General features: G+C 49.2%; 1 protein-coding gene across 2 annotated transcripts in view; it reads right to left on the bottom strand.

Moving 5' to 3' along the window:
- LOC147116727 (cadherin-5-like) overlaps positions 1 to 27,759 on the bottom strand; it is a 97,598-nt gene that overhangs the window by 6,858 nt on the left and 62,981 nt on the right. For both annotated transcript variants that reach the window (XM_085991849.1, XM_085991850.1), the window contains 6 exons: positions 26,323 to 26,504; positions 18,278 to 18,519; positions 16,627 to 16,763; positions 11,159 to 11,271; positions 5,520 to 5,628; positions 488 to 736 (listed from right to left, as the gene is read on the bottom strand). In XM_085991849.1, coding sequence (XP_085847975.1) covers positions 488 to 736; positions 5,520 to 5,628; positions 11,159 to 11,271; positions 16,627 to 16,763; positions 18,278 to 18,519; positions 26,323 to 26,504 — 1,032 coding nt within the window. The remainder of the gene's footprint in view (positions 1 to 487; positions 737 to 5,519; positions 5,629 to 11,158; positions 11,272 to 16,626; positions 16,764 to 18,277; positions 18,520 to 26,322; positions 26,505 to 27,759) is intronic.

Here is a 27,759-nt window from a genome sequence, read left to right as displayed (position 1 = left end):
AGTATTGCATTGGGATGTCAGTCTACATCAGGCACTCAGATCCTGGTATGGGGCTTGAAGCTACAGCAGTAAAGAGAAAGAAAGACTTGCATTTCTATAGCACCTTCCACGACCTCAGGACATCCCAAAGCGATTTAGAGCCAATGAAGTATTTTATGAAGTGTAGTCGCTGTTGTAATGTAGGAAACGCAGCAGCCAATTTGTGCACAGCAAGCTCCCACAAACAGCAATGTCCTGGCCAATATTTATCCCTCAATTAACATTCACTAAAAGAAAGAGATTGTCTGGTCATTATCACATTGCTGTTTGTGGGAGCTTGCTGTGCGCAAATTGGCTGCTGCGTTTCCTACATTACAACAGCGACTCTACTCCAAAACGTATTTCATTCTAAAGCGCTTTGGGACATCCTGCACAATGTATAAATGCAAATCTTTCTTTAACAACGTATCTTGACGTGGTGAAGGCATAAAAACGCAACCTGACTCACCTATAGCAACGATGAAGCAGAGAAAGATAATCAGCAGGATGGTGACAGTGACCCCCGAGGTGAGGGGAGCAAAGTGCCTGCAGTTAATCGGCTTCCTCCCTCGGTCGCACGAGCACACGTTTATTTCCAGGGTGCCATTGCTGCTCAGAGGTGGAATCCCGTTGTCGGAGATGATGATCGGCACGGAGAACTTGCTGACCTCATTCTGATTGAAGCCCGCCTGCTTCACGGTGAGGCTGGCAGTGTTATCTAGAGAGGAATGTAGGGACGAGAGGGAGAGAGAAAGGGAGAAGGAGAAACAAAAAAATCAAAGGATGAATGTGAGTTGCGCTCCACCGTTCTATGATATTGGCAGCGTTCTTCCATCTTACAACAAGGCTTCTGTCACCTCTACACATTCAATACAATTCAGTTATACAGGGCCTTGGTGAGACCACACCTTGAGTATTGTGTGCAGGTTTGGTCGCCTTATCTGAGGAAGGATGTTCTTGCCATGGAAGGAGTTCAGCGAAGATTCACCAGGCTGATACCTGGGATGGCAGGAATGACGTATGAGGAGAGATTGGGTCGATTGGGCTTATACTCGCTGGAGTTTAGAAGAATGAGAGGGGATCTCATTGAAACTTATAAAATTCTGACAGGACTGGACAGACTAGACACAGGAAGGATGTCCCCGATGGCCGGGGAGTCCAGAACTAGGGGTCACAGTCTAAGGATAAGGGGTAAGCCATTTAGGACTGAGATGAGGAGGAATTTCTTCACCCAGAGAGTGGTGAACCTGTGGAATTCTCTACCACAGAAGGCAGTTGAGGCCAATTCATTAAATATATTCAAGAAGGAGTTGGATATATTTCTTAAGGCTAAAGGGATCAAGGGGTATGGGGAGAAAGCAGGGACAGGGTACTGAGTTTGGATGATCAGCCATGATCGCATTAAATGGCGGAGCAGGCTCGAGGGGCCGAATGGCCTACTCCTGCTCCTATCTTCTATGTTTCTATGTTAATATAGAGGGCACAGAGGAGATTTACTAGAATGGTGCCAGGGATGAGGGACTTCAGTTACATGGATAGACTGGAGAAGCTGGGCGTGTTCTCCTTAGAGCAGAGAAAGCTAAGGGGAGATTTGATAGAGGTGATCAATAATTATGAGGGGTTTTGATAGAATAAATAAAGAGAAACTGTTTCCAGTGGCAGGAGGGTCAGTAACCAGAGGGCAGAGATTTAAGATAATCGGCAAAAGAACCAGAGGGGGAGATGAGGAGAATTTTTATTTACACAGCGAGTTGTTGTGGTCTGGAATGCGCTGCCTGAAAGGGCGGTGGAAGCAGATTCAATAGTAACTTTCAAAAGGGGAGTTGGATATTTATTTGAAAAGGAAAAATTTGCAGGGCTGTGGGGAAAGAGCAGGGGGGAGTGGGACTAATTGGAGAGCTCTTTCAAAGAGCCGGCACAGGCACGATGGGCCGAATGGCCTCCTCCTGTGCTGTGTCATTCTATGATCTGCTGTATGATACTCTTGCAGTCAGCTGACAATTAGAATATCATAGAAGCGATCAGCTGGGGCAGATTAGATCGTCAGCAGATAGTGGGGTGCGGAGGGTGGAGGGGGTCATTCAATCCAGTCTCCCGTGCATCCCGTGTATCTTTTTAAGATATTGTTGCAGGAATGTCTAGTTCCTATCAAGAGACTGAGGTCGACTCAGGCGATCAAACAAACGATGTTTAATGTAAAACAAACTGAGTTTAACAAACAAATGCACGAGAACTACGAATACAGGTCTAGTCAGTTCGGAGGCTCCACGAGGACTGCCTGGGCGGTCCCGTGGCTGGCGTCATGACGTCATCACGTTTTTCCCGCTGGTGGGGGATCACGTGATGAACGGCGTGACGCCATCGCGTTTGCCCGCGCTCTTAAAGGGACCGCGCTCTGTACATGCACACAGTATATACAAAGTTACAGACTCAGACTGTAGCTAACATATTGTTAAAGGGAATTATGTACAGCTGATCGGAGTCCCTTAGTGGCTCCGCCACATTGTACAATTATCTGTTGTAGTTAGGAGAGCTACAGAGTATTAAAGTCTTTTGTTCTGACATACCTTCACATGATCTTGAACAGGCTGTGCAAGTTGTACAACAGCCACTTGCACTTATATAGAACCTTCAACGTAATGGAGCATCCCAAGGAGCTTCACAGGAGCGATTATCAGACAAAAATTAACATCGAGGTAATGAAGGGGATGTGAGGAGGGGGCGACTAAAACCTTCATCAAAGAGGTAGGTTTTAAGGAGTGTCTTAAAGGGGAAAAGAGAGGGGGGCAATGAAGGTTCACTAGATTGATCCCTGGGTGAGAGGGTTGCCCTATGAGGAGAGATTGAGTAGATTGGGCCGATACACTTTAGAGTTTAGAAGAATGAGAGGTGATCTTATTGAAACCTATAAGATTCTGAGGGGGATTGACAGGGTAGATGCTGAGAGATTGTTTCCCCTGGCTGGAGAGTCTAGAACTAGGGGGCATAGTCTCAGGATAAGGGGTCGGCCATTTTGGACTGAGATGAGGAGAAATTTCTTCACTCAGAGGGTTGTGAATCTTTGGAATTCTCTACCCCAGAGGGCTGTGGATGCTCAGTCGTTGAGAATATTCAAGGCTGAGATCGATCGATTTTTGAACTCGAGGGAAATTGTCGAAGTCTCGACTTCCGAGTAAGACTCTTTAAACACAAAGTATCGTCAAAGGAAGACTTTATAAGTTCTTGTATACAAGGGAAGTGGACATGTAGACAATGGCTACGCTGACCACTTCAAAGATCATAGGCAAAAAGTAACATATTTATAGTTAAAGCAGGCCTTCAGAATCACATGATCGAAGTCTGAGATCATAATTAGTAACAAGAAAAATATAGTGTTAGTCAAACTGTAATCAAGGATAAAAAGGACTGGAACAAAAGGAATGCCTACAGATGGGGTTATCTAATCTATAAGTTCTGTTCTTCTCTGACTCCCCATCCTGGTTTATACATGACTCAAGGACTTTCTTCATCTAGCTATGAGAAAGAGATAGGGAGGCTTACAGTATGTACCTTTGAAGGTCTTTGTTCTAATTGGATTTCAGTAAGGCCTTCGATAAAGTCCCGCACAGGAGACTGGTCAAGAAGGTAAGAGCCCATGGAATCCAGGGTGCCTTGGCACATTGGATACAAAACTGGCTTAGTGGCAGAAGGCAGAGGGTGATGGTCGAAGGTTGTTTTTGTGACTGGAAGCCTGTGGCCAGTGGGGTACCACAGGGATCGGTGCTGGGTCCCTTGCTGTTTGTGGTCTACATTAATGACTTGGATATGAATGTAAAGGGTATGATCAGTAAGTTCGCGGATGATACAAAAATTGGTAGGGTGGTAAATAGCGAGGAGGGTAGCCTCAGTCTGCAGGACGATATAGATGGGTTGGTCAGATGGGCGGAACAGTGGCAAATGGAATTTAACCCGGAAAAGTGTGAGGTGATGCACTTTGGGGGGGACTAACAAGGCAAAGGAATACACAATGAATGGAAAGACCCTAGGCAAGACGGAGGGTCAGAGGGATCTGGGTGTGCAAGTACACAGATCCCTGAAGGCGGCGGAACAGGTGGATAAGGTGGTAAAAAAGGCATATGGGATACTTGCCTTCATTAGCCGAGGCATTGAATATAAGAGCAAGGAGGTTATGATGGAGCTGTATAAAACACTGGTTAGGCCACAGCTAGAATACTGTGTGCAGTTCTGGTCGCCACACTACAGGAAGGATGTGATCGCGTTAGAGAGGGTGCAGAGGAGGTTCACCAGGATGTTACCAGGGCTGGAGCGCTTCAGCTATGAAGAGAGACTGGGCAGATTGGGTTTGTTTTCCTTGGAGCAGAGGAGGCTGAGGGGGGACATGATTGAGGTGTACAAAATTATGAGGGGCATAGATAGGATGGATGCTGAGGAGCTTTTTCCCTTAGTAGAGGGGTCAATAACTAGGGGGCATAGATTCAAGGTAAAGGGCAGGAGGTTTAGAGGGGATTTGAGAAAGAACTTTTTCACCCAGAGGGTGGTTGGAGTCTGGAACTCACTGCCTGAAAGGGTTGTGGAGGCAGAAACCCTCACAACATTTAAGAAGCATTTGGATGTGCACTTGAAATGCCATAGCATACAAGGCTACGGGCCAAATGCTGGAATATGGGATTAGATTAGACAGGGCTTGATGGCCGGCGCGGACACGATGGGCCGAAGGGCCTCTATCCGTGCTGTATTACTCTATGACTCTATGACTCTATGACTCTATAATTAACAGCTGAGGTCATTTTGTTAATTGGAGAGTTCTGCTTTTTCAGCAGAACTAGCAATTACTAATCTATGGAAGCCATTTTGTGTTTCCTGTTCTGTACCTTGGGAAGCCATTTTGTAATATAAAAGTACACTTCCTCAAAATCAAGGGATATGGAGATTGGGCAGGAGAGTGGAGTTGGGTTAGAAGATCAGCCATGATCTTATTGAATGGCGGAGCAGGCTCTAGGGGCCATATGGCCTTCTCCTGCTCATGCATCTTATGAATTCCAGAGGTTAGGGCCTAGACGACTGAATATGTCCTCTGGTTACTGACATTCAACCATTGGAAACAGGTTCTCCCTAACTACTCTATCAAATCCCCTCATGATTTTGAATACCTCTATTAAAACTTCCCGTAACCTTCTCTGCTCTAAGAACAATCCCAGCTGCTCTAGTATCTCTACGTAACAAGTCCCTCATCCCTTGAGTGTGTTAAGTATGTGTAGAATAGTAATTTGTACCCTCATGTTATGGGCAGGTCAATACTGATCACTAGTGGGATGTTATTGTATGAAATTCCTTTCTCACTACTTTAACAAAGGCATTCATCTCTTTAAATTAAATGGGCTAAAGCCTTCATTAATGCCAGACAGCTGAATTTAGCTGAATGTGTTCAGCACCTATTCACTGGTATTACACAGCATGATTCCACATATTTTTCCTCTCGTTTCTCTGATGAATTCACTTACTGCCGTTGTCCTTGACGGAGAAGTTGCTGTCCATCTGCGCTATACTGAAGTAGAATCTGACGGCAGGAGTCATTTCATCGATGTCGACAGCAGAGAGCACCTGGATTACCTGGAAGAAATTATACAGGAGTGTTATACCCAGTAACGCAAGGTGTGATATTATATAATATATACAGAGTGTTATACCCAGTAACGCATGGTGTGTTATTATATAATGGCCTAGAAATTCAGTCGCGCCACTTCTGGGGCGCTAAAGTCGGGCGGGCGCTAAAGTTAGCGCCCGCCGGAAAGTGTAGGCCACTTGGCCGAAATTCAGTAGATTTGGCCAAGGAGTTTGGGCGAGCGCTGAAACTGGCGTTGCACTCCTATCTTTAGGCGCTAAGCCGGCGGTGCGGACTGATAACGCCGAGGCCGGGCGCAGCGCAGGTGCGGTCATGTTTTGATTGACAGCAGACACCCTGACGCCGGCCAGCTCTTACAGGGGGAAGGGTCGACTTTGTCTGCTGCCACGCCCTGGATAGTGGAGCCCTGCAGCTAGGCCTGAACACTGCTGGTGGACCCAAATAGCGCCTGAAGCCATGCAGAAGGCCCGTGAACGAGCGCAGCGCTTCTCAGAGCATGCTTTGAGGGTGCTGCTTAAGGCTTTTGAAAAGAGAAGAGAGATCTTGTGCCCGGACAGTGGCAAGAAGGCTCCCAGGAGGCAGTACAGGAGAGCCTGGAGGGAAATCGCCCACAGGGTGTCATCCACCAGCGATGTCCCCAGGAGTGCGGACCAATGCCGCAGGAACTACAACGACCTCACTCGGATGGTCAGGGTGAGTACCCTTTCCAGTGTCCTCCTCATCCTTGCATGTGCACCTCACATTATGGGCAAAGGGACCTCAAAGGCCTAATGGCCATCCCTCCTCCCGCAGCTATGGCACTGGCATGATCATCAATAGCACTTTCTGCACTTTACACACTGGCCAAGCTATTCGACCATGGGAGGCAGTGCACACAACAACAGGGCACCACACTGGCCATGCTATTCGACCATGGGAGGCAGTGCACACAACAACAGGGCACCACACTGGCCATGCTAATCGACCATGGGAGGCAGTGCAGACAACAACAGGGCAACACACTGTACTTAGAGGCCGTCCTTTCTCTTGCAGGCCAAGCTGGCCAAGAATATGAAGAGCCGGAATGTCACCGGGGGAGGCCGTGGCCAGTTCCAGGAGCTCAGTGACCTGGAGGAGCGCGTGGCTCGACTCATGCGTGGCCGGGTGGTTGGCCCCGTTGCTATTGGAGATGCCGACCCTGTGCTGGGCCCCAATGGTAAGGACATGACCGTTTGGACCTCTCTCGTTCCCCTTGCGCTTCAGATCTACATCCTTTGCCACTGTCCGACCAATGCGCATAATGCCACCACTCATGCCTCCCTCGCTGACGCCCTGTCCTCACTCTAAAGCTACTCTTGTGCCTTCCTGCTTTCAGCTGGTGAGGAGGAGGTCCATGAAGCTGAGAGTGCCAGTCCCTCGGAAGAGGAGGACGACGAGGACCAAGAGGAAGGCGGCACATCGGGGGGACCCTCATCCGCGCCAGGGGATGGCAATGGAGGGGACACGTCTTGCCTGGAGGAGAGCCAGGGGGAAGTGTTGCAGGGGGGTGCAGCTCCTGGGCCCAGTGGCGTCCAGGCAGGCGGGAAGGGTCGGGCAGCACGGCTGCCTTCTCCCCAGAGGGGGGAAGTGTTGCAGGGAAGGGCAGTTGCTGGGCCCAGTGGCGTCCAGGCACGCGGGAAGGGTCGGGCAGCTCGGCGGCCTTCTCCCCAGATGGAGAGTCCGCCCTCCAGTCCGGAGATGGTCCTCGCCCAGGAGGTGCGCCTCCTTGATGAAATGTCCGCGGCCTCCGAGCGGCGCCACAACGAGTTCATGGGGGTTGTGGGACAGTTGCCTCAGGCCATTGAGTCCCTGGCTCATAGTGTGGCCGATTTCGGGGACTCACAGGCCAGGGGTGTCGAGCAACTCGCGGCAGCACAGGCCAGGGGTGTCGACCAACTCGCGGCAGCACAGGACGCGAGTCGCGAGTTCATGAGTGGTGCCGTGCAGACACTGGCTGATCTGATGCGGGCACAGAACAGGGCAGTTCGGGCACTCACTTCTGCCACACTCGCTGTGTCACGGAAGCATCGACAGGGCACCCGCCGCCCTGCTGCAGCACAGCAGTCTGGCCTCCACCAGATTGCTGCGCTTGCTGCAGTGCCAGCCCGGCCGAGTGCCAATGTCTCTGGCGACCAGCGAGCGCCTGGCATCAGCCAGCTTGCCCCCATTGCTGCAGCCGCCACTGCCACTCCCCCAGCCAAGGTGCGACGAGCTGCTGCAGAGACTGATGCTGCCCAGCCACAGCTGCAGCAGTCAGCAGCCGGACCCTCCAGGGCCGGACCTCGTCTAGGCCGACCCCCAAGGGCATCTGCCGTTACGCATTGCGGCCCTCAGGAGCCTTTTCCCAGCCTTGCAACACCCACAGGGCCCAGGTTGAGGCGGAGCAACAGGTCGGGCAGGGGCCGGAGAAGCCTGCACAAGGACTCGCCCTCTCGGCACACCAAGTAGAGGGTGTCGGCAACTGTTTTTTTTATATGGGGGTGTTTGTGTTCTGGAGGGGGGGGGCTTATTTTGGAAAGGCCGAAGATGAAGGCCAATTGGATTGACAAGTTTTGTTATTCCCTTCCAGGTTGTGGGAGTGAGATATGTTTTTCACTGTTTTTTGGGGGTCTTGTCTGTTTTTCTGTTTCATGTGGGAAGGGCCCTGAGTTTGTTAAATAAAGCTTTTTATTTATTCAGCTTGTCCAGGTGTCATGTTTCAAGTGGTTGTTGCGTTAACCAGCTGAGGGCTTGCGGAGCGGCTGCATTCAGGTGCGTTCATTGCCACAAGCCATTCCCTGACAGGGGGCCTAGAAGTGTCGTTCAATAAGCCGCCGGCGGACGGCCCTTGGACCTTGTGGCTCCCTTCTGGGCTGGTACTCCTCCTCCTCCTCCTCCTCCTCCTCATGGTCCTCCTGCTCGTCCTCCTGAGGTGGTGGCCCAACGTGAGGTGGCAGTGCCTGAGTCCTGCGGATAGCCAGGTTGTGCAGCATGCAGCAAACGACGACGAACTGGGAGACTCTATCCGGCGAATACTGTAGAGATCCGCCGGATCGATCCAGGCAGTGGAACCGTTACTTCAGGACGCCAATCGTTTGCTCTATGATGTTCCTTGTGGCTTGATGGCTTTCGTTGTATGCCTCCTCCGCAGGGGTCCTGGGCGCGCGGAGCGGGGTCATGAGCCATGTGCACAAAGGGTAGCCCTTGTCCCCGATAAGCCATCCCCTTGGTGGAGGCTGTGCCTCGAACATGTCAGCCACAGTAGTCTGGCGCAGGATAAATGCATCGTGGCTGCTTCCTGGAAAGTGGGCATTGACAGCTAGGATGCGCTGCCTGTGGTCACACACCAGCTGTATATTGAGGGAATGGTAGCCCTTCCGGTTGCGGTAATCCTCGGCATTGTCGATAGGTGCCCGCATAGCCACATGCGTGCAGTCAATGGCGCCCTGCACCATGGGGAAGTCGGCGATCCTGGCAAATCTGACTGCACGCTGCTCCTGCCTCTCTAGGGTCATGGGGAAGGAGATGAATTGGTGTCTCCTTGCGAAAAGGGCATCGGTGACCTGCCGGATGCAGCGATGCACGGCGAACTGGGAGATGTTCGCTATGTCCCCAGCAGCGGCTTGGAAGGAGCCACTTGCATAAAAGTTCAGAGCCACCGTGACCTTCACTTCCACTGACAGAGACGTCCTGCACATCAGCTGTGGACGCAGATCTCTGTGAAGCAGCTGGCAGATCTCTGCAACCACCTCCCTTCTGAAGCGCAGCCTCTTAACACAATGCGCGGCAGTCATGGTGAGATAGGACACCTGCTGCCGGTATTCCCTGAGTGGGTAAGGCCTACGTTGCCAACGCCTGATGGCCCCTCTGCGTCTAGGCATGGCTGCCCCTCTCACACAGCATCTGCGAGCCCTTCGCACATAATGCTGGAACTGAGGGTTGGAACCCCATGCAGCCCCCATAATAAACTTGCAAACAGTGAAATCACAAAGAGTCAAATTTCCAAGCTCTGGCCAGAAGCCAAAAATACCTCTCCTATGTTGTCCCAAATCAGTAAGGTCTGTTCCTTGGTCTCTGTCCAGAAATCCAAAGCACTAAAGTCATTGCAGCAAAATGGCTGGCCTTTATAGTTCAGTGTAAGTGCCCTTTAATTAGCGCTCCCCGAGGCCCGCAGGGCCTCTGCTGCGTTCCACTTCACAGTTCTTAACAGCGCCACGCCCACATTGGGCGGGCGCCACTGAATTTCTGGTTTGGGGCGCACAAACAGCGTTGCACGACGAAATGACATCATAAGCTGCGCGCGCAGCTGAGCGGGCGCAAACACTTTGCGCCAGCGCTAAATGTCAACTGAAGTTGGGCGTTGGCGCAGACCGGCCTGCGCCCGGGCGCTAAGTGCCTAGCGCTGGAAATCTACCCCTCTTATGGCGTTAACGGCTGGCGAACGCAACTGAATTTCTAGGCCAATATGTCCAGGAGTGTTATACCCAGTAACGCACGGTGTGATATTATATAATATGTACAGGAGTGTTATACCCAGTAACGCATGGTGTGTTATTATATAATATGTACAGGAGTGTTCTACCCAGTAACGCACGGTGTGTTATTATATAATATATACAGGAGCGTTATACCCAGTAACACACGGTGTGTTATTATATAATATATACAGAGTGTTATACCCAGGAACACACAGTGTGTTATTATATAATATATACAGAGTGTTATACCCAGTAACGCACGGTGTGTTATTATGTAATATATACAGAGTATTATACCCAGTAACGCACGGTGTGTTATTATATAATATATACAGGAGCGTTATACCCAGTAACACACGGTGTGTTATTATATAATATATACAGAGTGTTATACCCAGTAACGCACGGTGTGTTATTATATAATATATACAGAGTGTTATACCCAGTAACGCACGGTGTGTTATTATATAATATATACAGAGTGTTATACCCAGTAACGCACGGTGTGTTATTATATAATATATACAGGAGCGTTATACCCAGTAACGCACGGTGTGTTATTATATAATATATACAGAGTGTTATACCCAGTAACACACGGTGTGTTATTATATAATATATACAGAGTGTTATACCCAGTAACACACGGTGTGTTATTATATAATATATACAGGAGTGTTATACCCAGTAACACACGGTGGGTAATTTTGACTTTGTGCGATAGTGTAAAATGGGTGATAGCGAATCAACATCTCTCCCTATTATTATTTCCATTGCAGTCAAAGAGAGAGAGACAGTTAGACAGAGAGAGACAGTTAGATAGAGAGAGAGAGAAAGTGAGGCAGTTAAACAAAGAGAGAGATGGAGAGAGACAGACAAAGAGAAACAGAGAGTCAGATACAGAGGGTGACAGAGAGAGGGAGACCGAGAGACAGAAAGAGAGACACAGAGAGAAAAAGAGGTAGAGAGTGTGTGTGTGAGAGTGCAATGACTAGCTGCAGATGTGTCATTATTCCAATTAAATTGGACAAACTCCACTTACTGTTCCAGCTGCATCATCTTCACAGACGTGGGGATTATAATTTTCTGCCAAAGTTGGAGCGTTATCATTTTTATCGAGCACTTTAATTGCTACTAGAACATGGGATGTGGAATCTGTGAAACAAGCGATAAAAGAGAAAAGTAACCCTGGAAATCTGAAATAAAAACAGGCATTTTTGAAACACGCAATACATGTATAAGTTACCTTTCCCTGTTCTCATTACAGACGCTGACTGACTGGGTGAGCGTACTTCTGTTATTGTGGATTAAGGAAAGTGAGGGATAAGAAATGGACAATGTGTGAACTTTCCAGCAGGTGAGAGGTTAGGGGTCACAAGCCCCCAGTTCAGGGAGGACCCAGTGTAAGAGCTCCATCGACATTGACACTGGCAGTGTGACCCAGCCAACACTTAGGATTCACGCTTACCCCACTCCCCACCCCAATACCCCACCCCAACACCCCACTCCCCACCCCAACACCCCGCCCCCCCAACACCCCACCACCCCATGTAAACAGACACAAAAAAAGAAGTTTCACAAATACTTGTTTGATCATAAGTTAACCATAGTTACTGACCATAAGCCCCTGACAGCAATCCTCCATCCAAAGTCCCCAGTTCCAACCTTAGCTGCAGCCCGAATGCAGAGATGGGCTTTGATTTTGTCAGTGTATACATATGACATTGAGTACAGACGATCAGCTGATCAAAGTAATGCTGATGCTATGTCCAGGTTGCCATCCTCATCACAAGTTACACCCAATAAGGAAGAAGTGTTCTATTTCTCATACATTGATGAGCTGCCAGTCACAGCTGAAGAGATTGGTAGGACAACCAAACGTGACCCAAGTATGTGAAAGGTGTATGATTACATAGCAAATGGATGGCCAAATCGGGTATCAGAGGACGATATCCATCCATACTTTGTTCGTAGGAATGAATTGTCAGTGGATAAAGATTGTATCATGTGGGGAGCAAGAGTGGTTATCCCAAGTAGGTTCAGGCCTAAATTGTTAGGAGATCTTCATGACCAGCATCTGGGAATGTGCTTGACCAAGAGCTTTGCACGCAGTTACTTATGGTGGCCAGGTTTAGATAAAGAGATAGAATACATAGTCAGTCAGTGTACAACACGTCAATCGGTGAGCAAGAAACCACCATCAGTACCATTACAGCCGTGGAAATGGCCCCCCAGAGTGTGGCAAAAGTTACATGTAGATTTTGCTGAGCTAGAAGGACAGCAATTGTTCACAGTGATAGATAGTCACTCGAAATGGGTAGAGGTGTTTCCGATGCGGATAATAACAACAAGCAAAACACTCGACAATTTGCGAAGATTGTTTTCTTCATACGGCCTCCCAGAAGAAATTGTGTCTGATAATGGGCCGCAATTTTGTTCAGAAGGGTTCACACAGTTCATGAGCAGAAACGGTGTGAAACATACCAAAGTTCCACCGTACCACCCTGCTTCAAATGGTGCAGCAGAGTGCACAGTACAAATTGTCAAACGTGCCCTCATCAAGCAAATGTTGGATCCAAATCCAAAGAAACGTCAGTTGTCGTTGGACCGCAAACTGGCAAATTTTCTGATTACCTATCAGAATACTCCTCATACCACTACTGGTAGAAAACCAGCAGAGTTATTTCTCAAATGACAACCATGAACCAGGTTCTCGTTGTTAAAGCCAAACTTGGCACAGTCCATAGAAGAGAAACAATCAAGGCAGAAAGAGAGTTAGAGAGAGAAGTGTGAAGTTGAACCAGAAGGTTAGAGTGAAGAACCACCACCAGAAATGGTTAAAGTGGTTACCAAGAAGAGTAGTGAAGATATGTGGCCCTCGCACATATTTGGTCAAGATGTTTGATCATGGAGTGGTTAGGTGTGTTCACATTGATCATATCTTACCTACAGGATGTGGCAGGAGTTGAAAGCTGGGATGATTCCATTTATTCTGATGAGTCAGATAGTCTTGTGACAAGTGGAGTACCAGGAGCAAACCCTACATCAGACGCACCAGAAACAAGTCCAAGACAAAGTCAGAATTTAAGTCTGAGCCGGAGTCAGGCAGACAAACAGTCTGAAAGTGTAGAGAGTCCAAATGTAAATCAAGGTCAGCCCTTGGAGAAAAATTCTCCGCAGGCTCAGCCTCGAATGAGTCAAACTCCTACAACAAGATCTGAAAGTTCTGTTCAAGAAAGAAGGTATTCTCTTCGAAACAGAAAACCAGTGGTTAAGTTTAATCTGTAAATATGGAAAATAAGTTCATATCTTTTGTTTGCGTTACAGAATTCTACAGTAGAATTTGGAAACATAAAATGGGTTCCATTTGAGAAATGTATACCAAGAGTTGTATATACCATAAAAGTCATGTACAATGAATATTTGCGATGATTAACTTCTTCAACAAGGAGGGAGAAATGTAATAGAGCCACCTGGTTGACTACTGATGTATGTAATAATAAAACCACATGCAGTACAGTTCTTACTGGAAGCCATGTTGTGCTGTTGTATATATATGCTGTGTCTCAAGATATCACAGAGTGAGCAACAACAACAACTTGCATTGATATAGCGCCTTTAACTTAGTTAACACACCCCAAGGCGTTTCACAGGAGGGGAGAACACACTGGATCAAGTCTACACGAGCATTGTAGACGTTTACAAGGCCATTCCCTGCCCCCACCTTGGGAAGTCTGACCACCTCTCCCTGTTTCTAGCCCCGGCATACAAACCGCTCATCAAAAGAGAGAGAACATCAATGAGAGCAGTCAAAGTATGGCCAGAGGGGGCAGTATCGGAGCTTCAGGATTGCTTCGAACGCACTGATTGGGGCATGTTTGCCCATAATGACATCGAGGAATACGCATCCACAGTGCTATTCTACATCAACAGCTGCGTCGAGGTCGTCACGACCCACAAAAATATCAGGTCATACCCCAACCAGAAACCCTGGATGAACGGAGAGGTCCGCTCACTGTTGAAAGCACGCGACGCAGCATTTAAATCTGGCGACGCGGCGGCTTACAGTGCAGCTAGGACCAACCTAAAAAAGGGTATCAGGACTGCCAAAAGGAAACAGACACTGCGGATAGAGGATCACTTCCGCAAAAACTCGGACCCCCGGCGCATGTGGCAAGGCATCCAGTCCATCACTGACTACAAGGGCAAAAACACCAGCCCCCCGGTCAGCGACGCCTCCCTTCCGGAGGAGCTTAACAACTTCTACGCTCGCTTCGACAGGGACAGCAAGGAGCCGGCTACCAAAGCCTTGCCACCCCCGGAAGACCAGGTGCTCACTCTGTCGACCTCCGACGTAAGGGGCGCTCTACGCAGAGTGAACACACGAAAGGCTGCTGGACCGGATAGCATCCCTGGACGGGTACTCAAGGAATGTGCTGATCAGCTGGCTGATGTCTTCACCGCCATCTTCAATCTGTCATTGGCCCAGGCAGTAGTCCCTACATGCTTCAAGACCGCCACCATCATTCCTGTGCCTAAACAAGCGGCTGTGACGTGTCTGAACGACTATCGACCTGTCGCACTCACACCCATCGTAATGAAGTGTTTCGAGAGACTGGTCTTAGCCCACATCAAAGCCAGTGTTCCTGCCTCCCTTGACCAACACCAGTTTGCCTATCGTGCAAACAGATCAACGGAGGATGCAATCACAGCTGCTCTACACTCGGCACTGAATCACCTAGATGGTAAGGAGACCTACATCAGAATGTTGTTTATAGACTACAGCTCAGCACTCAACACTATCGTCCCCAACAAGCTGGCCACCAAACTCCAAACTCTTGGCCTGAACATTTCCCTCTGCAACTGGACCCTGGACTTCCTAACAAACAGACCCCAGTCTGTCAAATTAGGTAACCACACCTCCCCCCCCCTGACCCTGAACACGGGGGCCCCACAAGGATGTGTGCTGAGCCCCCTCCTCTACTCCCTCTTCACCCACGACTGTGTGGCTGTTAATGGTTCCAACACCATCATCAAGTTTGCAGATGACACTACGGTAGTAGGCCAGATCACCAACAACGATGAGTCAGCCTACAGGGAGGAGGTCCAGCATCTCGTGAAGTGGTGCGCCGACAACAACCTGGCCCTTAACACCAAGAAAACAAAGGAAATAATCGTGGACTTCAGGAAGTCCAAAGGCGGAAGTCACACCCCCATCCACATCAATGGGGCGGAGGTGGAAAGGGTGGCCAGCTTTAAGTTCCTTGGAGTCCACATCACGGAAGACCTCTCCTGGTCCCTCAACACCTCCTCTCTGGTGAAGAAGGCCCAGCAGCGCCTATATTTCTTGAGGAGGCTGAAGGGATGTAATCTGTCACCCCTGATCCTCTCTAACTTCTACCGCTGCACTATAGAGAGCATCCTGACAAACTGTATCACAGTATGGTATGGCAGCTGTAGCTCCCATGACCGTAAAGCCCTGCAGCGGGTAGTCAAAACTGCCCAACGCATTACCGGCACCCGGCTACCGATCATAGAGCATATATATCAGAAACGCTGCCTACGGAGGGCACGGTCCATCATCAAAGACCCTACCCACCCCAGCCACAGTCTGTTCGCCCTCCTACCATCTGGAAGACGCTACAGATGCATTCGCACCCGTACGACCAGATTTAGGAACAGCTTCTTTCCCAGGGCTGTCATCCTACTGAACTCCACAAATAAACACTAAAGCCTGCACATCTGCCAATGCACTTTATTATGGTCATATTTATGCTAATATACTGCAAGCCAAATGTATAAATGTATGTTGAATGTTTAAGTGTCCTAATCCAAATTGTACACTCTCGGGAGCCGCAAGCCTACATTTCGTTGTACTGCACTTGTGCACTAACAATGACAATAAAAGTTGATTTGATTTTTGATTTGATTTGAGGAGCGATTATCAAACAAAGTTTGACACCAAGCCACATAAGGTGATATTAGGGCAGGTGGCCAAAAGCTTCGTCAAACAGGCAGGTTTTAAGGAGCATCTTAAAGGAGGAGAGAGATGTGGAGAGGTGGAAAGGTTTAGGGAGGGAATTCCAGAGCTTAGGGCCCGGGCAGCTGAAGGCACGGCCGCCAATGGCGGAGCGATGGAAATCAGGGAGGAGCAAGAGGCCAGAATTGGAGGAGTGCAGAGATCTCGGAGGGTTGTAGGGCTGGAGGAGGTTGCAGGGATAGGGAGGGGTGAGGCGATGGAATGATTTGAAAACAAGGATGAGAATTTTTAAATCGAGGCGTTGCTGGACCGGGAGCCGATGTAGGTCGTCGAGCACAGGGGGTGATGGATGAACGGGACTTGGAGCGAGTTTGGACACAGGCAGCGGAGTTTTGGATGAGCTGAAGTTTACGGAGGGGGGAATGTGGGAGGCCGGCCCGGAGAGCGTTGGAATAGTCGAGTCTGGAGGTAACAAAAACATGGGTTTGGGTTTCAGCAGCGGATGAGCTGAGGTGGGGGTGGAGACTTACTGCTTTTATCAACTTCGCTGGCTGTCACCGTGATGTTGTGCCAGGCAATAGCTTCTCGATCCAGTTCCACTCTGGTGTAAATAATTCCATCATCTTTCCCGATTTTAAAAAAGTCCATCCCATTCCTTAATGAATATCTGGGGACACGGGACATGGAACACGTGTTACTACAGCATGTACTCATAGTGCTGAACTCAAAATACTTGCTTAGCTACAATAAATTAATTCTGAACTTTTGAAATCATATATTTCACAGACAGTAATGTAAAGCATCAAGCGAACAAGCTGGAATCTAATCGAGGGGTTCGGGGGGTTTATATATCGAATAACAGATACCCAGGAGTGAGTTACAGGCTGGAATCTAATCGAGGGGTTCGGGAGGTTTATATATAGATTAAGGGATACCCGGGAGTGAGTTACAGGCTGGAATCTAATCGAGGGGTTCGGGGGGGTTTATATATAGAATAACAGATACCCGGGAGTGAGTTACAGGCTGGAATCTAATCGAGGGGTTCGGGGGGATTTATATATTGAATAACAGATACCCGGGAGTGAGTTACAGGCTGGAATCTAATCGAGGGGTTCGGGGGGATTTATATATCGAATAACAGATACCCGGGAGTGAGTTACAGGCTGGAATCTAATCGAGGGGTTTGGGGGGTTTATATATAGAATAACAGATACCCGGGAGTGAGTTACAGGCTGGAATCTAATCGAGGGGTTCGGGGGGTTTATATATAGAATAACAGATACCCGGGAGTGAGTTACAGGCTGGAATCTAATCGAGGGGTTCGGGGGGGTTTATATATAGAATAACAGATACCTGGGAGTGAGTTACAGGCTGGAATCTAATCGAGGGGTTCGGGGGGTTTACATATAGAATAACAGATACCCGGGAGTGAGTTACAGGCTAGAATCTAATCGAGGGGTTCGGGGGGGTTTATATATAGAATTACAGATACCCGGGAGTGAGTTACAGGCTGGAATCTAATCGAGGGGTTCGGGGGGGTTTATATATAGAATAACAGATACCCGGGAGTGAGTTACAGGCTGGAATCTAATCGAGGGGTTCGGGGGGTTTATATATAGAATAACAGATACCCGGGAGTGAGTTACAGGCTAGAATCTAATCGAGGGGTTCGGGGGGGTTTATATATAGAATAACAGATACCCGGGTGTGAGTTACAGGCTGGAATCTAATCCAGGGGTTCGGGGGGTTTATATATAGAATAACAGATACCCGGGAGTGAGTTACAGGCTGGAATCTAATCGAGGGGTTCGGGGGGTTTATATATAGAATAACGGATACCCGGGAGCGAGTTACAGGCTGGAATCTAATCGAGGGGTTCGGGGGGTTTATACAATAAAGAAGTTGGTTCCCTTGTGTTCTTCCCTCTCTCTCCCTCATTTCCCTGCCTCTGTACTTGCTGATAAACTCTAACTACTTCCAGTTCTGACGAAGGGTCATTGACCTGAAATGTGAACTTTGTTTCTCTCTCCACAGATGCTGCCTGACCCGCTGAGTGTTGCCCGTATTTTCACTTTTTAATTTCAGATTTTCACCATCCGCAGTATTTTGGCGTTCGTTTCCCTTACATTTGCTTTCCGTGTGTATCCCCGTTGATTGAATGGCCAAGGCTTGAGCTCTTACCCAATGCGGTTTTTTGCCCGATCGGGGTCCTTTGCCAAGACCTTCGCTACCATCGTGCCAGTGGGAAGGTTCTCGAAGATGCGGAAGATGTACTGGGGCCGACTGAACACCGGAGGCTCGTCCACATCCAGCACCTCGATCACCAGAACGGTCTTGGTCTTGTACCTCCCCCCCTTCACTGGCGTGGGGTTTTCCGCTTCCAGTTCCACGCGGTGCACTCGCTGCCTCTCAAAGTCTAGGGGCTGTTGGAAGGTAAAGCCGACAGTAACTAGCGGTTCAAGGCGCAGCGAACCGGCGTCGCAGTTGGAAGAAGCGCTCTCGGAAGAGGAGGGAGAATCCAAAGCTGATGCAGGCAAAATTCCCCGGGCCGGGGGAGGGATGCACGTCAGGCGAGAGCGGAGAGGGAGAGTATTTGGGAAATAACAACAGAAAATGCTGGAAAAACACAGCAGGCCAGGCAACATCCGTGGAGAGAGAAATAAAGTCAACGTTTCAGGTCGAAACCCTTCGTCAGAACTCTACAGAAACGTTGACTCTATTTCTCTCTCCACGGATGTTGCCTGGCCTGCTGAGTTTTTCCAGCATTTTCTGTTGTTATTTCGGCTTTCCAGCATCCGCAGTATTTTGCTATCGTCGAGAGTATTTGGGGCTAGGTAAGGGATTAAGGGAATTAAGGGATGGGGGAGAGGGTGGGAGTGTGGAATTGAGTAGAAGATCAACCATAATCTTACTGAATGGCAGAGCAGGCTCGAGGGACCTTGTGGTCAACTCCTGCTCCTATTTCTTATGTTCTTCTGAAAACTCTTCTTTAGTTCTGAAGGAAAATTCCGACGGGGTGTGGGAGGGGAGGAGGTGGGGTGCTGAGCTATGCCCCCTTCTTTCTTCCACCTCCTTCTCAAAAACAACTTGCATTTATATAGCAGGGCCCACAATGCCGGAAACAACCATTGATCTGGAATGATCTGTCCTCCCTTCTCCTGCCACCCAATGGAAAGGCCGGTTACTTCACCAGCTAGTCCTGAAGCCTCCACAGGACAGCTGACCAGGGAGCATGGTAAATAATGGAGCACCTCTCCCCTTTCTGCAGATGATCCCGTTTTGGGGGATTTGGCAGCGGAGCAGGCCCTTCGGAATTTTCGGCCCCCAGATTTTCATTCCTAGATAAGAATGCCAGTGTTGGAGAATAGAAGGGTCTCTCCCAGGGCAGGCAGAGCACGTGTTAGATACAGAGTAAAGCTCCCTCTACACGGTCCCATCAAACACTCCCAGGGCAGGTACAGCACGGGTTAGATACAGAGTAAAGCTCCCTCTACACTGTCCCATCAAACACTCCCAGGGCAGGTACAGCACGGGTTAGATACAGAGTAAAGCTCCCTCTACACTGTCCCATCAAACACTCCCAGGGCAGGTACAGCACGGGTTAGATACAGAGTAAAGCTCCCTCTACACTGTCCCATCAAACACTCCCAGGGCAGGTACAGCACGGGTTAGATACAGAGTAAAGCTCCCTCTACACTGTCCCATCAAACACTCCCAGGGCAGGTACAGCACTGGTTAGATACAGAGTAAAGCTCCCTCTACACGGTCCCATCAAACACTCCCAGGGCAGGTAGAGCACGGGTTAGATACAGAGTAAAGCTCCCTGTACACTGTCCCATCAAACACTCCCAGGGCAGGTAGAGCACGGGTTAGATACAGAGTAAAGCTCCCTCTACACTGTCCCATCAAACACTCCCAGGGCAGGTACAGCACGGGTTAGATACAGAGTAAAGCTCCCTCTACGCTGTCCCATCAAATACTCCCAGGGCAGGTACAGCATGGGTTAGATACAGAGTAAAGCACCCTCTACACTGACCATCAGACACTCCTAGGGCAGGTACAGCAGGGATTAGATACAGAGTAAAGCTCCCTCTACACTGACCATCAAACACTCCTAGGGCAGGTACAGCAGGGATTAGATATATGAATTGTAATGTATGTACCTTTAAGGGGGGAACTACTTTCTACAGCTCATGTATACTGTAGTACCGGCAGTGACCACACCTGTATATAACGCTGAGTAGTAATCTGTTGTTTCAGTTGCAGTTTGAACCACGTTGAGTAAACACCTGTTGTACCGTTCTCTGCAGTCCTTTTATTATTATTACACGGACGTAACAGTGGCGACGAGCAAGTTCGAACCTACCTGCAACTCTGCATCACCTCCCAGGGATTCGCTCCTGGAGAACAGTGGAAGAAGGTCGAGTCCAGAAGCACGGGCATCGACCACGGGCAACCGCCCAGTCATCCAGCAGAGATTTGAGCATCGCAGGGGAGGCTGTCGAGAGCCAGGCTTGGCTTTCCAGTCATGGTGGTCCAGCGAAATGGGCTGGCAACAGGTACTGCGCAGACCCTTCCCGGGCAGCGATGGGCTAGAGCCGACCGAGCGGCACAGAAAAAGGCCGAGCAGCATCGACGGGGGAGAGAGAGAGGGCAGAGCGCACAGGGCGCAGCCGGTGTTCAGGACCGAGCGGTGTCAACGGGGGAGAGAGGCGAGAGAGAACAGAGCGCAGCCGGTGTTCAAGGGCCGAGCAGCATCAACGGGGGAGAGAGACGAGAGAGAGCAGAGCACAGCCGGTGTTCAAGGGCCGAGCAGCGTCAACGGGGGAGAGAGGCGAGAGAGAGCAGAGCGCAGCTGGTGTCCAAGGGCTGAGCAGCGTCAACGGGGGAGCGAGGCGTGCAGGAAAATGCGAGGCACTGCCATTGCCACGAGGACCGCAGAGAGCGGCGTTGGCAGCAGCGCAGGAGCAGCGCGCGAAACCCACAGGGTGTCGCCATTTGCCACGTGGACCGCCGAGAGCGGCGTTGGCAGCAGCGCGGGAGATGCCATTTTAAGCCGCAGTGGGGAAGAAAGGAAAGTGCGGGAGGCGCCATTTTAAGCCAGTCTATCCACACCCAAAAATGCCGAAGAGTGGCAGTATCACAGCGTTCGACAATGAAGTCGAAGATTGGACGACATATGTCGAATGCATAGAAGTATACTGCAAGGCGAATGAAGTGCCAGATGACAAGAAAGTGCTGGTATTGTTGAATTCAATGGGTGCAAAAACATATGGCTTACTACGAAATCTAGTAACTCCAGAGAAGCCAGTAGAAAAGGATTTTGAAAACATAGTGTCAATCCTAAAGGACCACTTAAACCCCACACCGCTGCTGATAGCAGAAAGATTTAAGTTTCACAAAAGGAACCAGCATAAAGATGAAAGTAATGCTGAGTATTTAACGGAACTGCGTAAGCTATCGAAACACTGCCAGTTTGGAACGGGACTAGCAGATACTTTAAGGGACAAGTTTGTGTGTGGGCTTCAAAGTGAAGGGACCGAGAAACGGCTTCTATCAGAAAAGGATCTTACGCTGGACAAGGTGTTCAGCATTGCAGTATCACACGAAGCAACAGCAAGGGGCGCTGCAGAGATACAACGGAGACCGCTAGAATATGGCACAAATGAAATGTCATATGAAACAGTGAAGTGCTATCGCTGCGGCAGAACAACACACGACCAGAATGATTGCTGGTTCAAGGACAAAGTGTGCAGACAGTGTGGACAAGTAGGACACATAGCACGAGTCTGCAGGTCAGGAAAGAAAACCAGCATTAAGAAACCGACCAAAGGGAAGTACAAGAAGGTACATAAGATAACGGAGAATAGTTCAGACGAACAAGTGTGATAACGACTCCGAAAGCAGGGAACTGAGTTGTCTGAAACTACATAATGTGATCACAATGGAGGATCACCGAACCATTTGGGTCACTCTCAAGATAGCAGGAGTCCAGGTAAAGATGGAATTGGACACAGGATCAGCTCTAATAGTCATAAACCGACGGGACTACGAGCGGCTATTCTCACACATACCCTTGAGAGACACAAAAATTATTTTGAAGACGTACACGGGGCAAAAAGTCTACCCCAAAGGAAAAATAAGGGTGACCGTTATATATAACGGTAAGGAAACACCAAAACTAGACCTGTATGTATTGCAAGGTGGAGGACCACCATTACTGGGACGTGAATGGATCTGGAAAATACAACTGGATTGGCATTCCATACAGGCACTGACTGTGGCTGACAAAAAGGATGACGACGTCACACCTGGGCGACTGTCAAAGATCCTAACTGACGCGAAAGAAGTGTTCCAGCAAGGACTCGGAACACTAAAAGGCATGACAGCGATGATTAAAATTGAAGAAAACGCAAGCCCAAAATTTTTTAAGGCCAGACCGGTAACTTATGCGATCAGCCCAGCCGTTGAAGCAGAGCTGGAGAGTCTGGAACGTTCAGGTGTACTGTCCAAGGTAGACTGGAGCGAGTGGGCTACACCCATCGTCCCTGTGATGAAAAAGTCGTTGAGCAGCACGCCTGGGGAACCAAGGAAGGTTCGCATCTGTGGGGACTTTAAGGTAACAGTGAACCCGGTCCTTCACACCGTACAATATCCACTTCCCCGGATTGAAGATATTTTCACCTCGCTATCTGGAGGGAAACGCTTCACTAAGATTGATCTGGCCCAGGCGTATCTGCAAATGGAGGTAGAAGAAGCATCAAAAAAATACCTCACAATCAACACCCATAAAGGTCTCTACCAATACAACTGGCTAGTATTCGGGGTAGCATCAGCTCCGGCTATTTGGCAGAGGGCAATGGAACAAGTCCTGCAAGGGATCCCAGGGACCCAGTGTTATTTGGACGACATCCTGGTCACGGGCGAAAATGACAGTGATCACCTTGCCAACCTGGAGCAGGTGCTCACTAGATTGCAGGAATATGGGCTCCGAGTTAACCGCCCCAAATGTGAGTTTTTTAGAAAACAGATCTCGTATTGTGGCCACATTATCGATAAAGAGGGGTTACATAAGTCCCCAGAGAAGATTGAGGCAGTAGTCAAGGCTCCAGCACCGGAAAATGTGTCACAACTGAGGTCGTTCCTCGGGCTGGTAAACTACTACCATAAGTTCTTGCCAAATTTGTCTACGATACTACACCCACTGAACACCCTACTGCAAACTGGGGTGCCATGGAAGTGGAATGACGAATGTAGACGAGCTTTCCAGAAGAGCAAAACACTAATCACATCGAAAGAGGTATTGGCCCATTACAAACCAGCGTTACCAATTCGGTTGGCTTGTGATGCGTCACCCTACGGCATTGGAGCGGTGCTGTCGCACAAATTCTCGGACAGCTCAGAGAGGCCAATAGCCTTTGCATCACGATCACTAACCTCAGCCGAGCGTAACTACGCCCAGATTGACAGGGAGGCACTCAGCCTAGTGTGGGGAGTGAAAAAGTTCAATCACTATCTGCACGGGCAGAAATTCACCTTGCTGACTGATCACCAGCCTCTTGTCTCCATTTTTAATCCGAAGAAGGGCGTTCCGGTGATGACTGCACAGCGGTTACAAAGATGGTCCCTTTTTCTAGGGGCGCACCACTATGAGATTGAATATAAGGGCACGAAACAGCATGGAAATGCTGATGGGCTATCACGCCTGCCACTGCCTACTGCGGAGGAAGCACCAGCAGTGGATCCTGTCGAAATATTCCATTCGACTATAGTTGAATACCTACCGGTAACTAACGCTTGTATCGAAAAGGAAACACGAAATGACCCGACACTGTCTCGGGTATATGATTTGACGGTGAAGGGATGGCCAGCATATGGCGACTCACTGTTGCCAGCATTCTCGACAAGAAGAGAACAGCTGTCAGTGTGCCGGGGGACCTTGATGTGTGGATCCCGAGTGGTAATTCCACCCAAGTTAAGGGATAGAGTGCTCAATGAGCTTCATGAGGGTCATCTGGGAGGGGTAAAAATGAAAAGCCTAGCCAGGGCTTATGTGTGGTGGCCGGGAATCGATAAACAAATCGAGGACCTGACCAAGAGCTGCTCAGGATGCCAGAGAGCACGGTAGCATAGTGGTTAGCACTGTTGCCTCACAGCGCCAGGGACCCGGGTTCGAGTCCGGCCTCGGGTGACTGTCTGTGTGGAGTTTGCACATTCTCCCCGTGTTTGCGTGGGTTTCCTCCGGGTGCTCCGGTTTCCTTCCACAGTCCAAAGATGTGCGGGTTAGGTTGATTGGCTATGATAAATTGACCCTTAGTGTTAGGGGGATTAAATACGTGGGGTTACGGGGATAGGGTGGGATATGTGTTGGTGTAGGGGTTACGGGGATCGGGTGGGATATGTGTCGGTGCAGGCTCGATGGGCCGAAATGGCCTCTATCTGCACTGTGGGGTTTCTGTGGTTTCTGTGGTTTCTGTGGAGTCCAAAATGCACCACCACAGGCCCCTCTACACCCATGGGAGTGGCCCTCATCTCCATGGCAACGGGTGCATATTGATTTTGCTGGTCCATTCATGGACTCAATGTTTTTAATAGCCGTGGATGCGCACTCGAAATGGCCTGAGGTCATCAAAATGTCCTCCACCACCACGGAGAAAACTATTGCAGTCCTACGGACCATTTTTGCCAGGAATGGCTTGCCAGAACAGATTTGCTCCGACAACGGACCACAGTTTGCGTCCGAAGAGTTCCGGAGGTTCTTGAAAAAGAATGGGGCAAGGTATTACACATCCGCCCCGTATCATCCAGCCACAAATGGATTGGCTGAGAGGTTCGTACAAACCTTTAAGAAGGCAATAAAGGCTATGTACAATGACAACATTCCGCTGCAGCACAAGGTGGACAATTTCCTGTTCGCCTACCGGAATGCGACACATGCAGTCACTAACCAAGCCCCAGCCATGATGTTCTTTAACCGAAGGTTAAGATCTCGCCTGGATTTGCTCAGACCAAATGTACGAAGAGATGTTGAGAGTAAGCAATTCTAGCACATCCATGAGAAGCCAACAAGGAGCTTCAATGTAGGGCAACCAGTCTTGGCCCGTGACTACCGAACAGAAAAGTGGTAGCCAGGAACGATATGCACACGGCAGGGCCCACTAATGTACACAGTGGACGTTGGGGAGAGCATCGTGAGACGCCATGCTGACCAGATCCTAGAGTCACAGGAACAAGTCAACCCCATGCCTCGCCCATACGTACCTGGTGATGAACCCGACGTACAGGTAGCATCTACCCCAGAAACAGTAGCATCGGAAGCTGATGAACCAACCGACGACAGGGGGCCAGAATCGCCTCCGCACCAAGAGCAAGACACTCGGGAAAGGCGCTATCCAGAAAGGATCAGGAAGCCTCCCCAAAGACTGAATTTATAAATAGACTATTTTCAGCTAATGTTGCATGTTAAAAGTGTTAATTGTAATTAGTTTGATATTTAATTGTTAAATGAGTGTTATGGTACTGTTAATCTAAAAGGGGAGGAATTGTAATGTATGTACCTTTAAGGGGGGAACTACTTTCTACAGCTCATGTATACTGTAGTACCGGCAGTGACCACACCTGTATATAACGCTGAGTAGTAATCTGTTGTTTCAGTTGCAGTTTGAACCACGTTGAGTAAACACCTGTTGTACCGTTCTCTGCAGTCCTTTTCTTATTATTACACGGACGTAACACGAATTAGGAGCAGGAGTAGGCCACTCGGTCCCTCGAGCCTGCTCCGCCATTCAATAAGATCATGGCTGATCTGATTAATCCACATTTCCGCTTACCCCCGGTAACCTTTCACCCCCTTATCAAGAATCTATCTAACTCTGCCTTAAAAATATTCAAAGACTCTGCTTCCACCGCCCTCTGAGGAAGAGAGTTCCAAAGACTCACGACCCCCCCGAGAAAATATCTCTCCTCATCTCTGTCTCAAATGGGCGACCCCCCATCTTTAAACAGATATAGAGTAAAGCTCCCTCTACACTGACCATCAATCACTCCCAGGGCAGGTACAGCACAGGTTAGATACAGAGTAAAGCTCCCTCTGCACTGTCCCATCAAACACTCCCAGGGCAGGGGCAGCACGGGTTAGATACAGAGTAAAGCTCCCTCTACACTGTCCCATCAAACACTCCCAGGGCAGGGGCAGCACGGGTTAGACACAGTTAGTGACAACTTACCTCCTTTAATATTAACACGCCCTCTTGTGTGCGTGGATCTGTTTTAATATGAAACGTGTTGTTGAGGCTGACAATTGTGTACAATATTTTCGCATTTATTCCTTCATCCAGGTCCTCTGCTTTCACTCGTCCTACCGCAGCTCCAATCCTGGTAGCCTCCGACGCAGTATAGTTGTATTGTCCTGCAGGCACAACAAATCTCACATTCATATATGGGGTGGGATCGAGCTGGAGAAACAACGGCATGTTTACATCGCACGCCGTTAATAATGCACAACCCGGCCTGCAAGTTCAGGGGAGTAAGAGATACGGCGTGAGTTGTGAATCTCCGGGCCTTGCTGGACGATTTACGCTGCTTCTCCGCGCGCTTCACACAAACGACATCTCGCCCTTAGCCTTCCCGCTATTTTTAAGAACGTGCTGGATTTACAAAAGAAAATCGGGCGGGGTGTAAAATTGGCTCCCGGTTGTGTGCACCCACTGGAGACCCATTTCACCGCCCCTCCTCCAATGGTCATTATAGCATGGAAATTCCTGCCCAGAGAGGTGTGATACTTATACATTGGTCGAGGGAGGATGTAAAGATTGGGCCTACACACTCTGGAGTTTCAAAGAATGAGAGGTGATCTCATTGAAAGGTGGAAGATTCTGAGGGGGATTGACAGGGTAGAAGCTGAGAGGTTGTTTCCCCCTGGCTGGAGAGTCTAGAACCAGGGGGCACAGTCTCAGGATAAGGGGTCGGCCATTTAGGACTGAGATGAGGAGGAATTTCTTCACTCAGAGGGTGGTGAATCGTTGGAATTCTCTGCCCCAGAGGGCTGTGGAGGCTCAGTCATTGAGTATATTCAAGACAGAGAGCGATAGATTTTTGGACTCTAGGGGAATCAAGGGATATGGGGATAGAACAGCAAAGTGGGTTTGAGGTTGAAGATCAGCCATGATCTTATTGAATGGGGGAGCAGGCTCGAGGGGCCATATGGGCTACTGCTACTCCTAATTCGTATATTCTTCTAACCTTAAATTGAGATGCTCGATATAATACAGTATGCAGCAGTGATACAGCTAATGTTTTTTTAATTTGTTTATAGGGTGTGGGCGTTACTGGCAAGGCCATCATTTATTGCCCATCCCTAATTGCCCTTGAGAAGGTGGTGGTGAGTCACCTTCTTGCACCGCTGCAGTCCGTGTGGTGATGGTACTCCCACAGTGCTGTTAGGGAGGGAGTTCCAGGATGTTGACCCAGCGACGATGAAGGATCGGCGACACACTTCTAAGTCAGGATGGTGTGTGACTTGGAGGGGAACTTGGAGGTGGTAGTGTTCCCATGCGCCTGCTGCCCTTGTCCTTCTAGGTGGAAGAGGTTGCGTGTTTGGGAGGTGCTGCCGAAGAAGCCTTGGCGAGTTGCTGCTGTGCATCTTGTAGATGGTACACACTGCA

The sequence above is a fragment of the Somniosus microcephalus genome, chromosome 6 (genome assembly GCF_052327205.1).
Source record: "Somniosus microcephalus isolate GS21.2 chromosome 6, FLI_Smic_1.0, whole genome shotgun sequence".
Taxonomy (NCBI): Eukaryota; Metazoa; Chordata; class Chondrichthyes; order Squaliformes; family Somniosidae; genus Somniosus; species Somniosus microcephalus.
The sequence above is the reverse complement of the archived record's forward strand: the minus strand, read 5'-3'. Positions and strand labels throughout refer to the sequence as shown.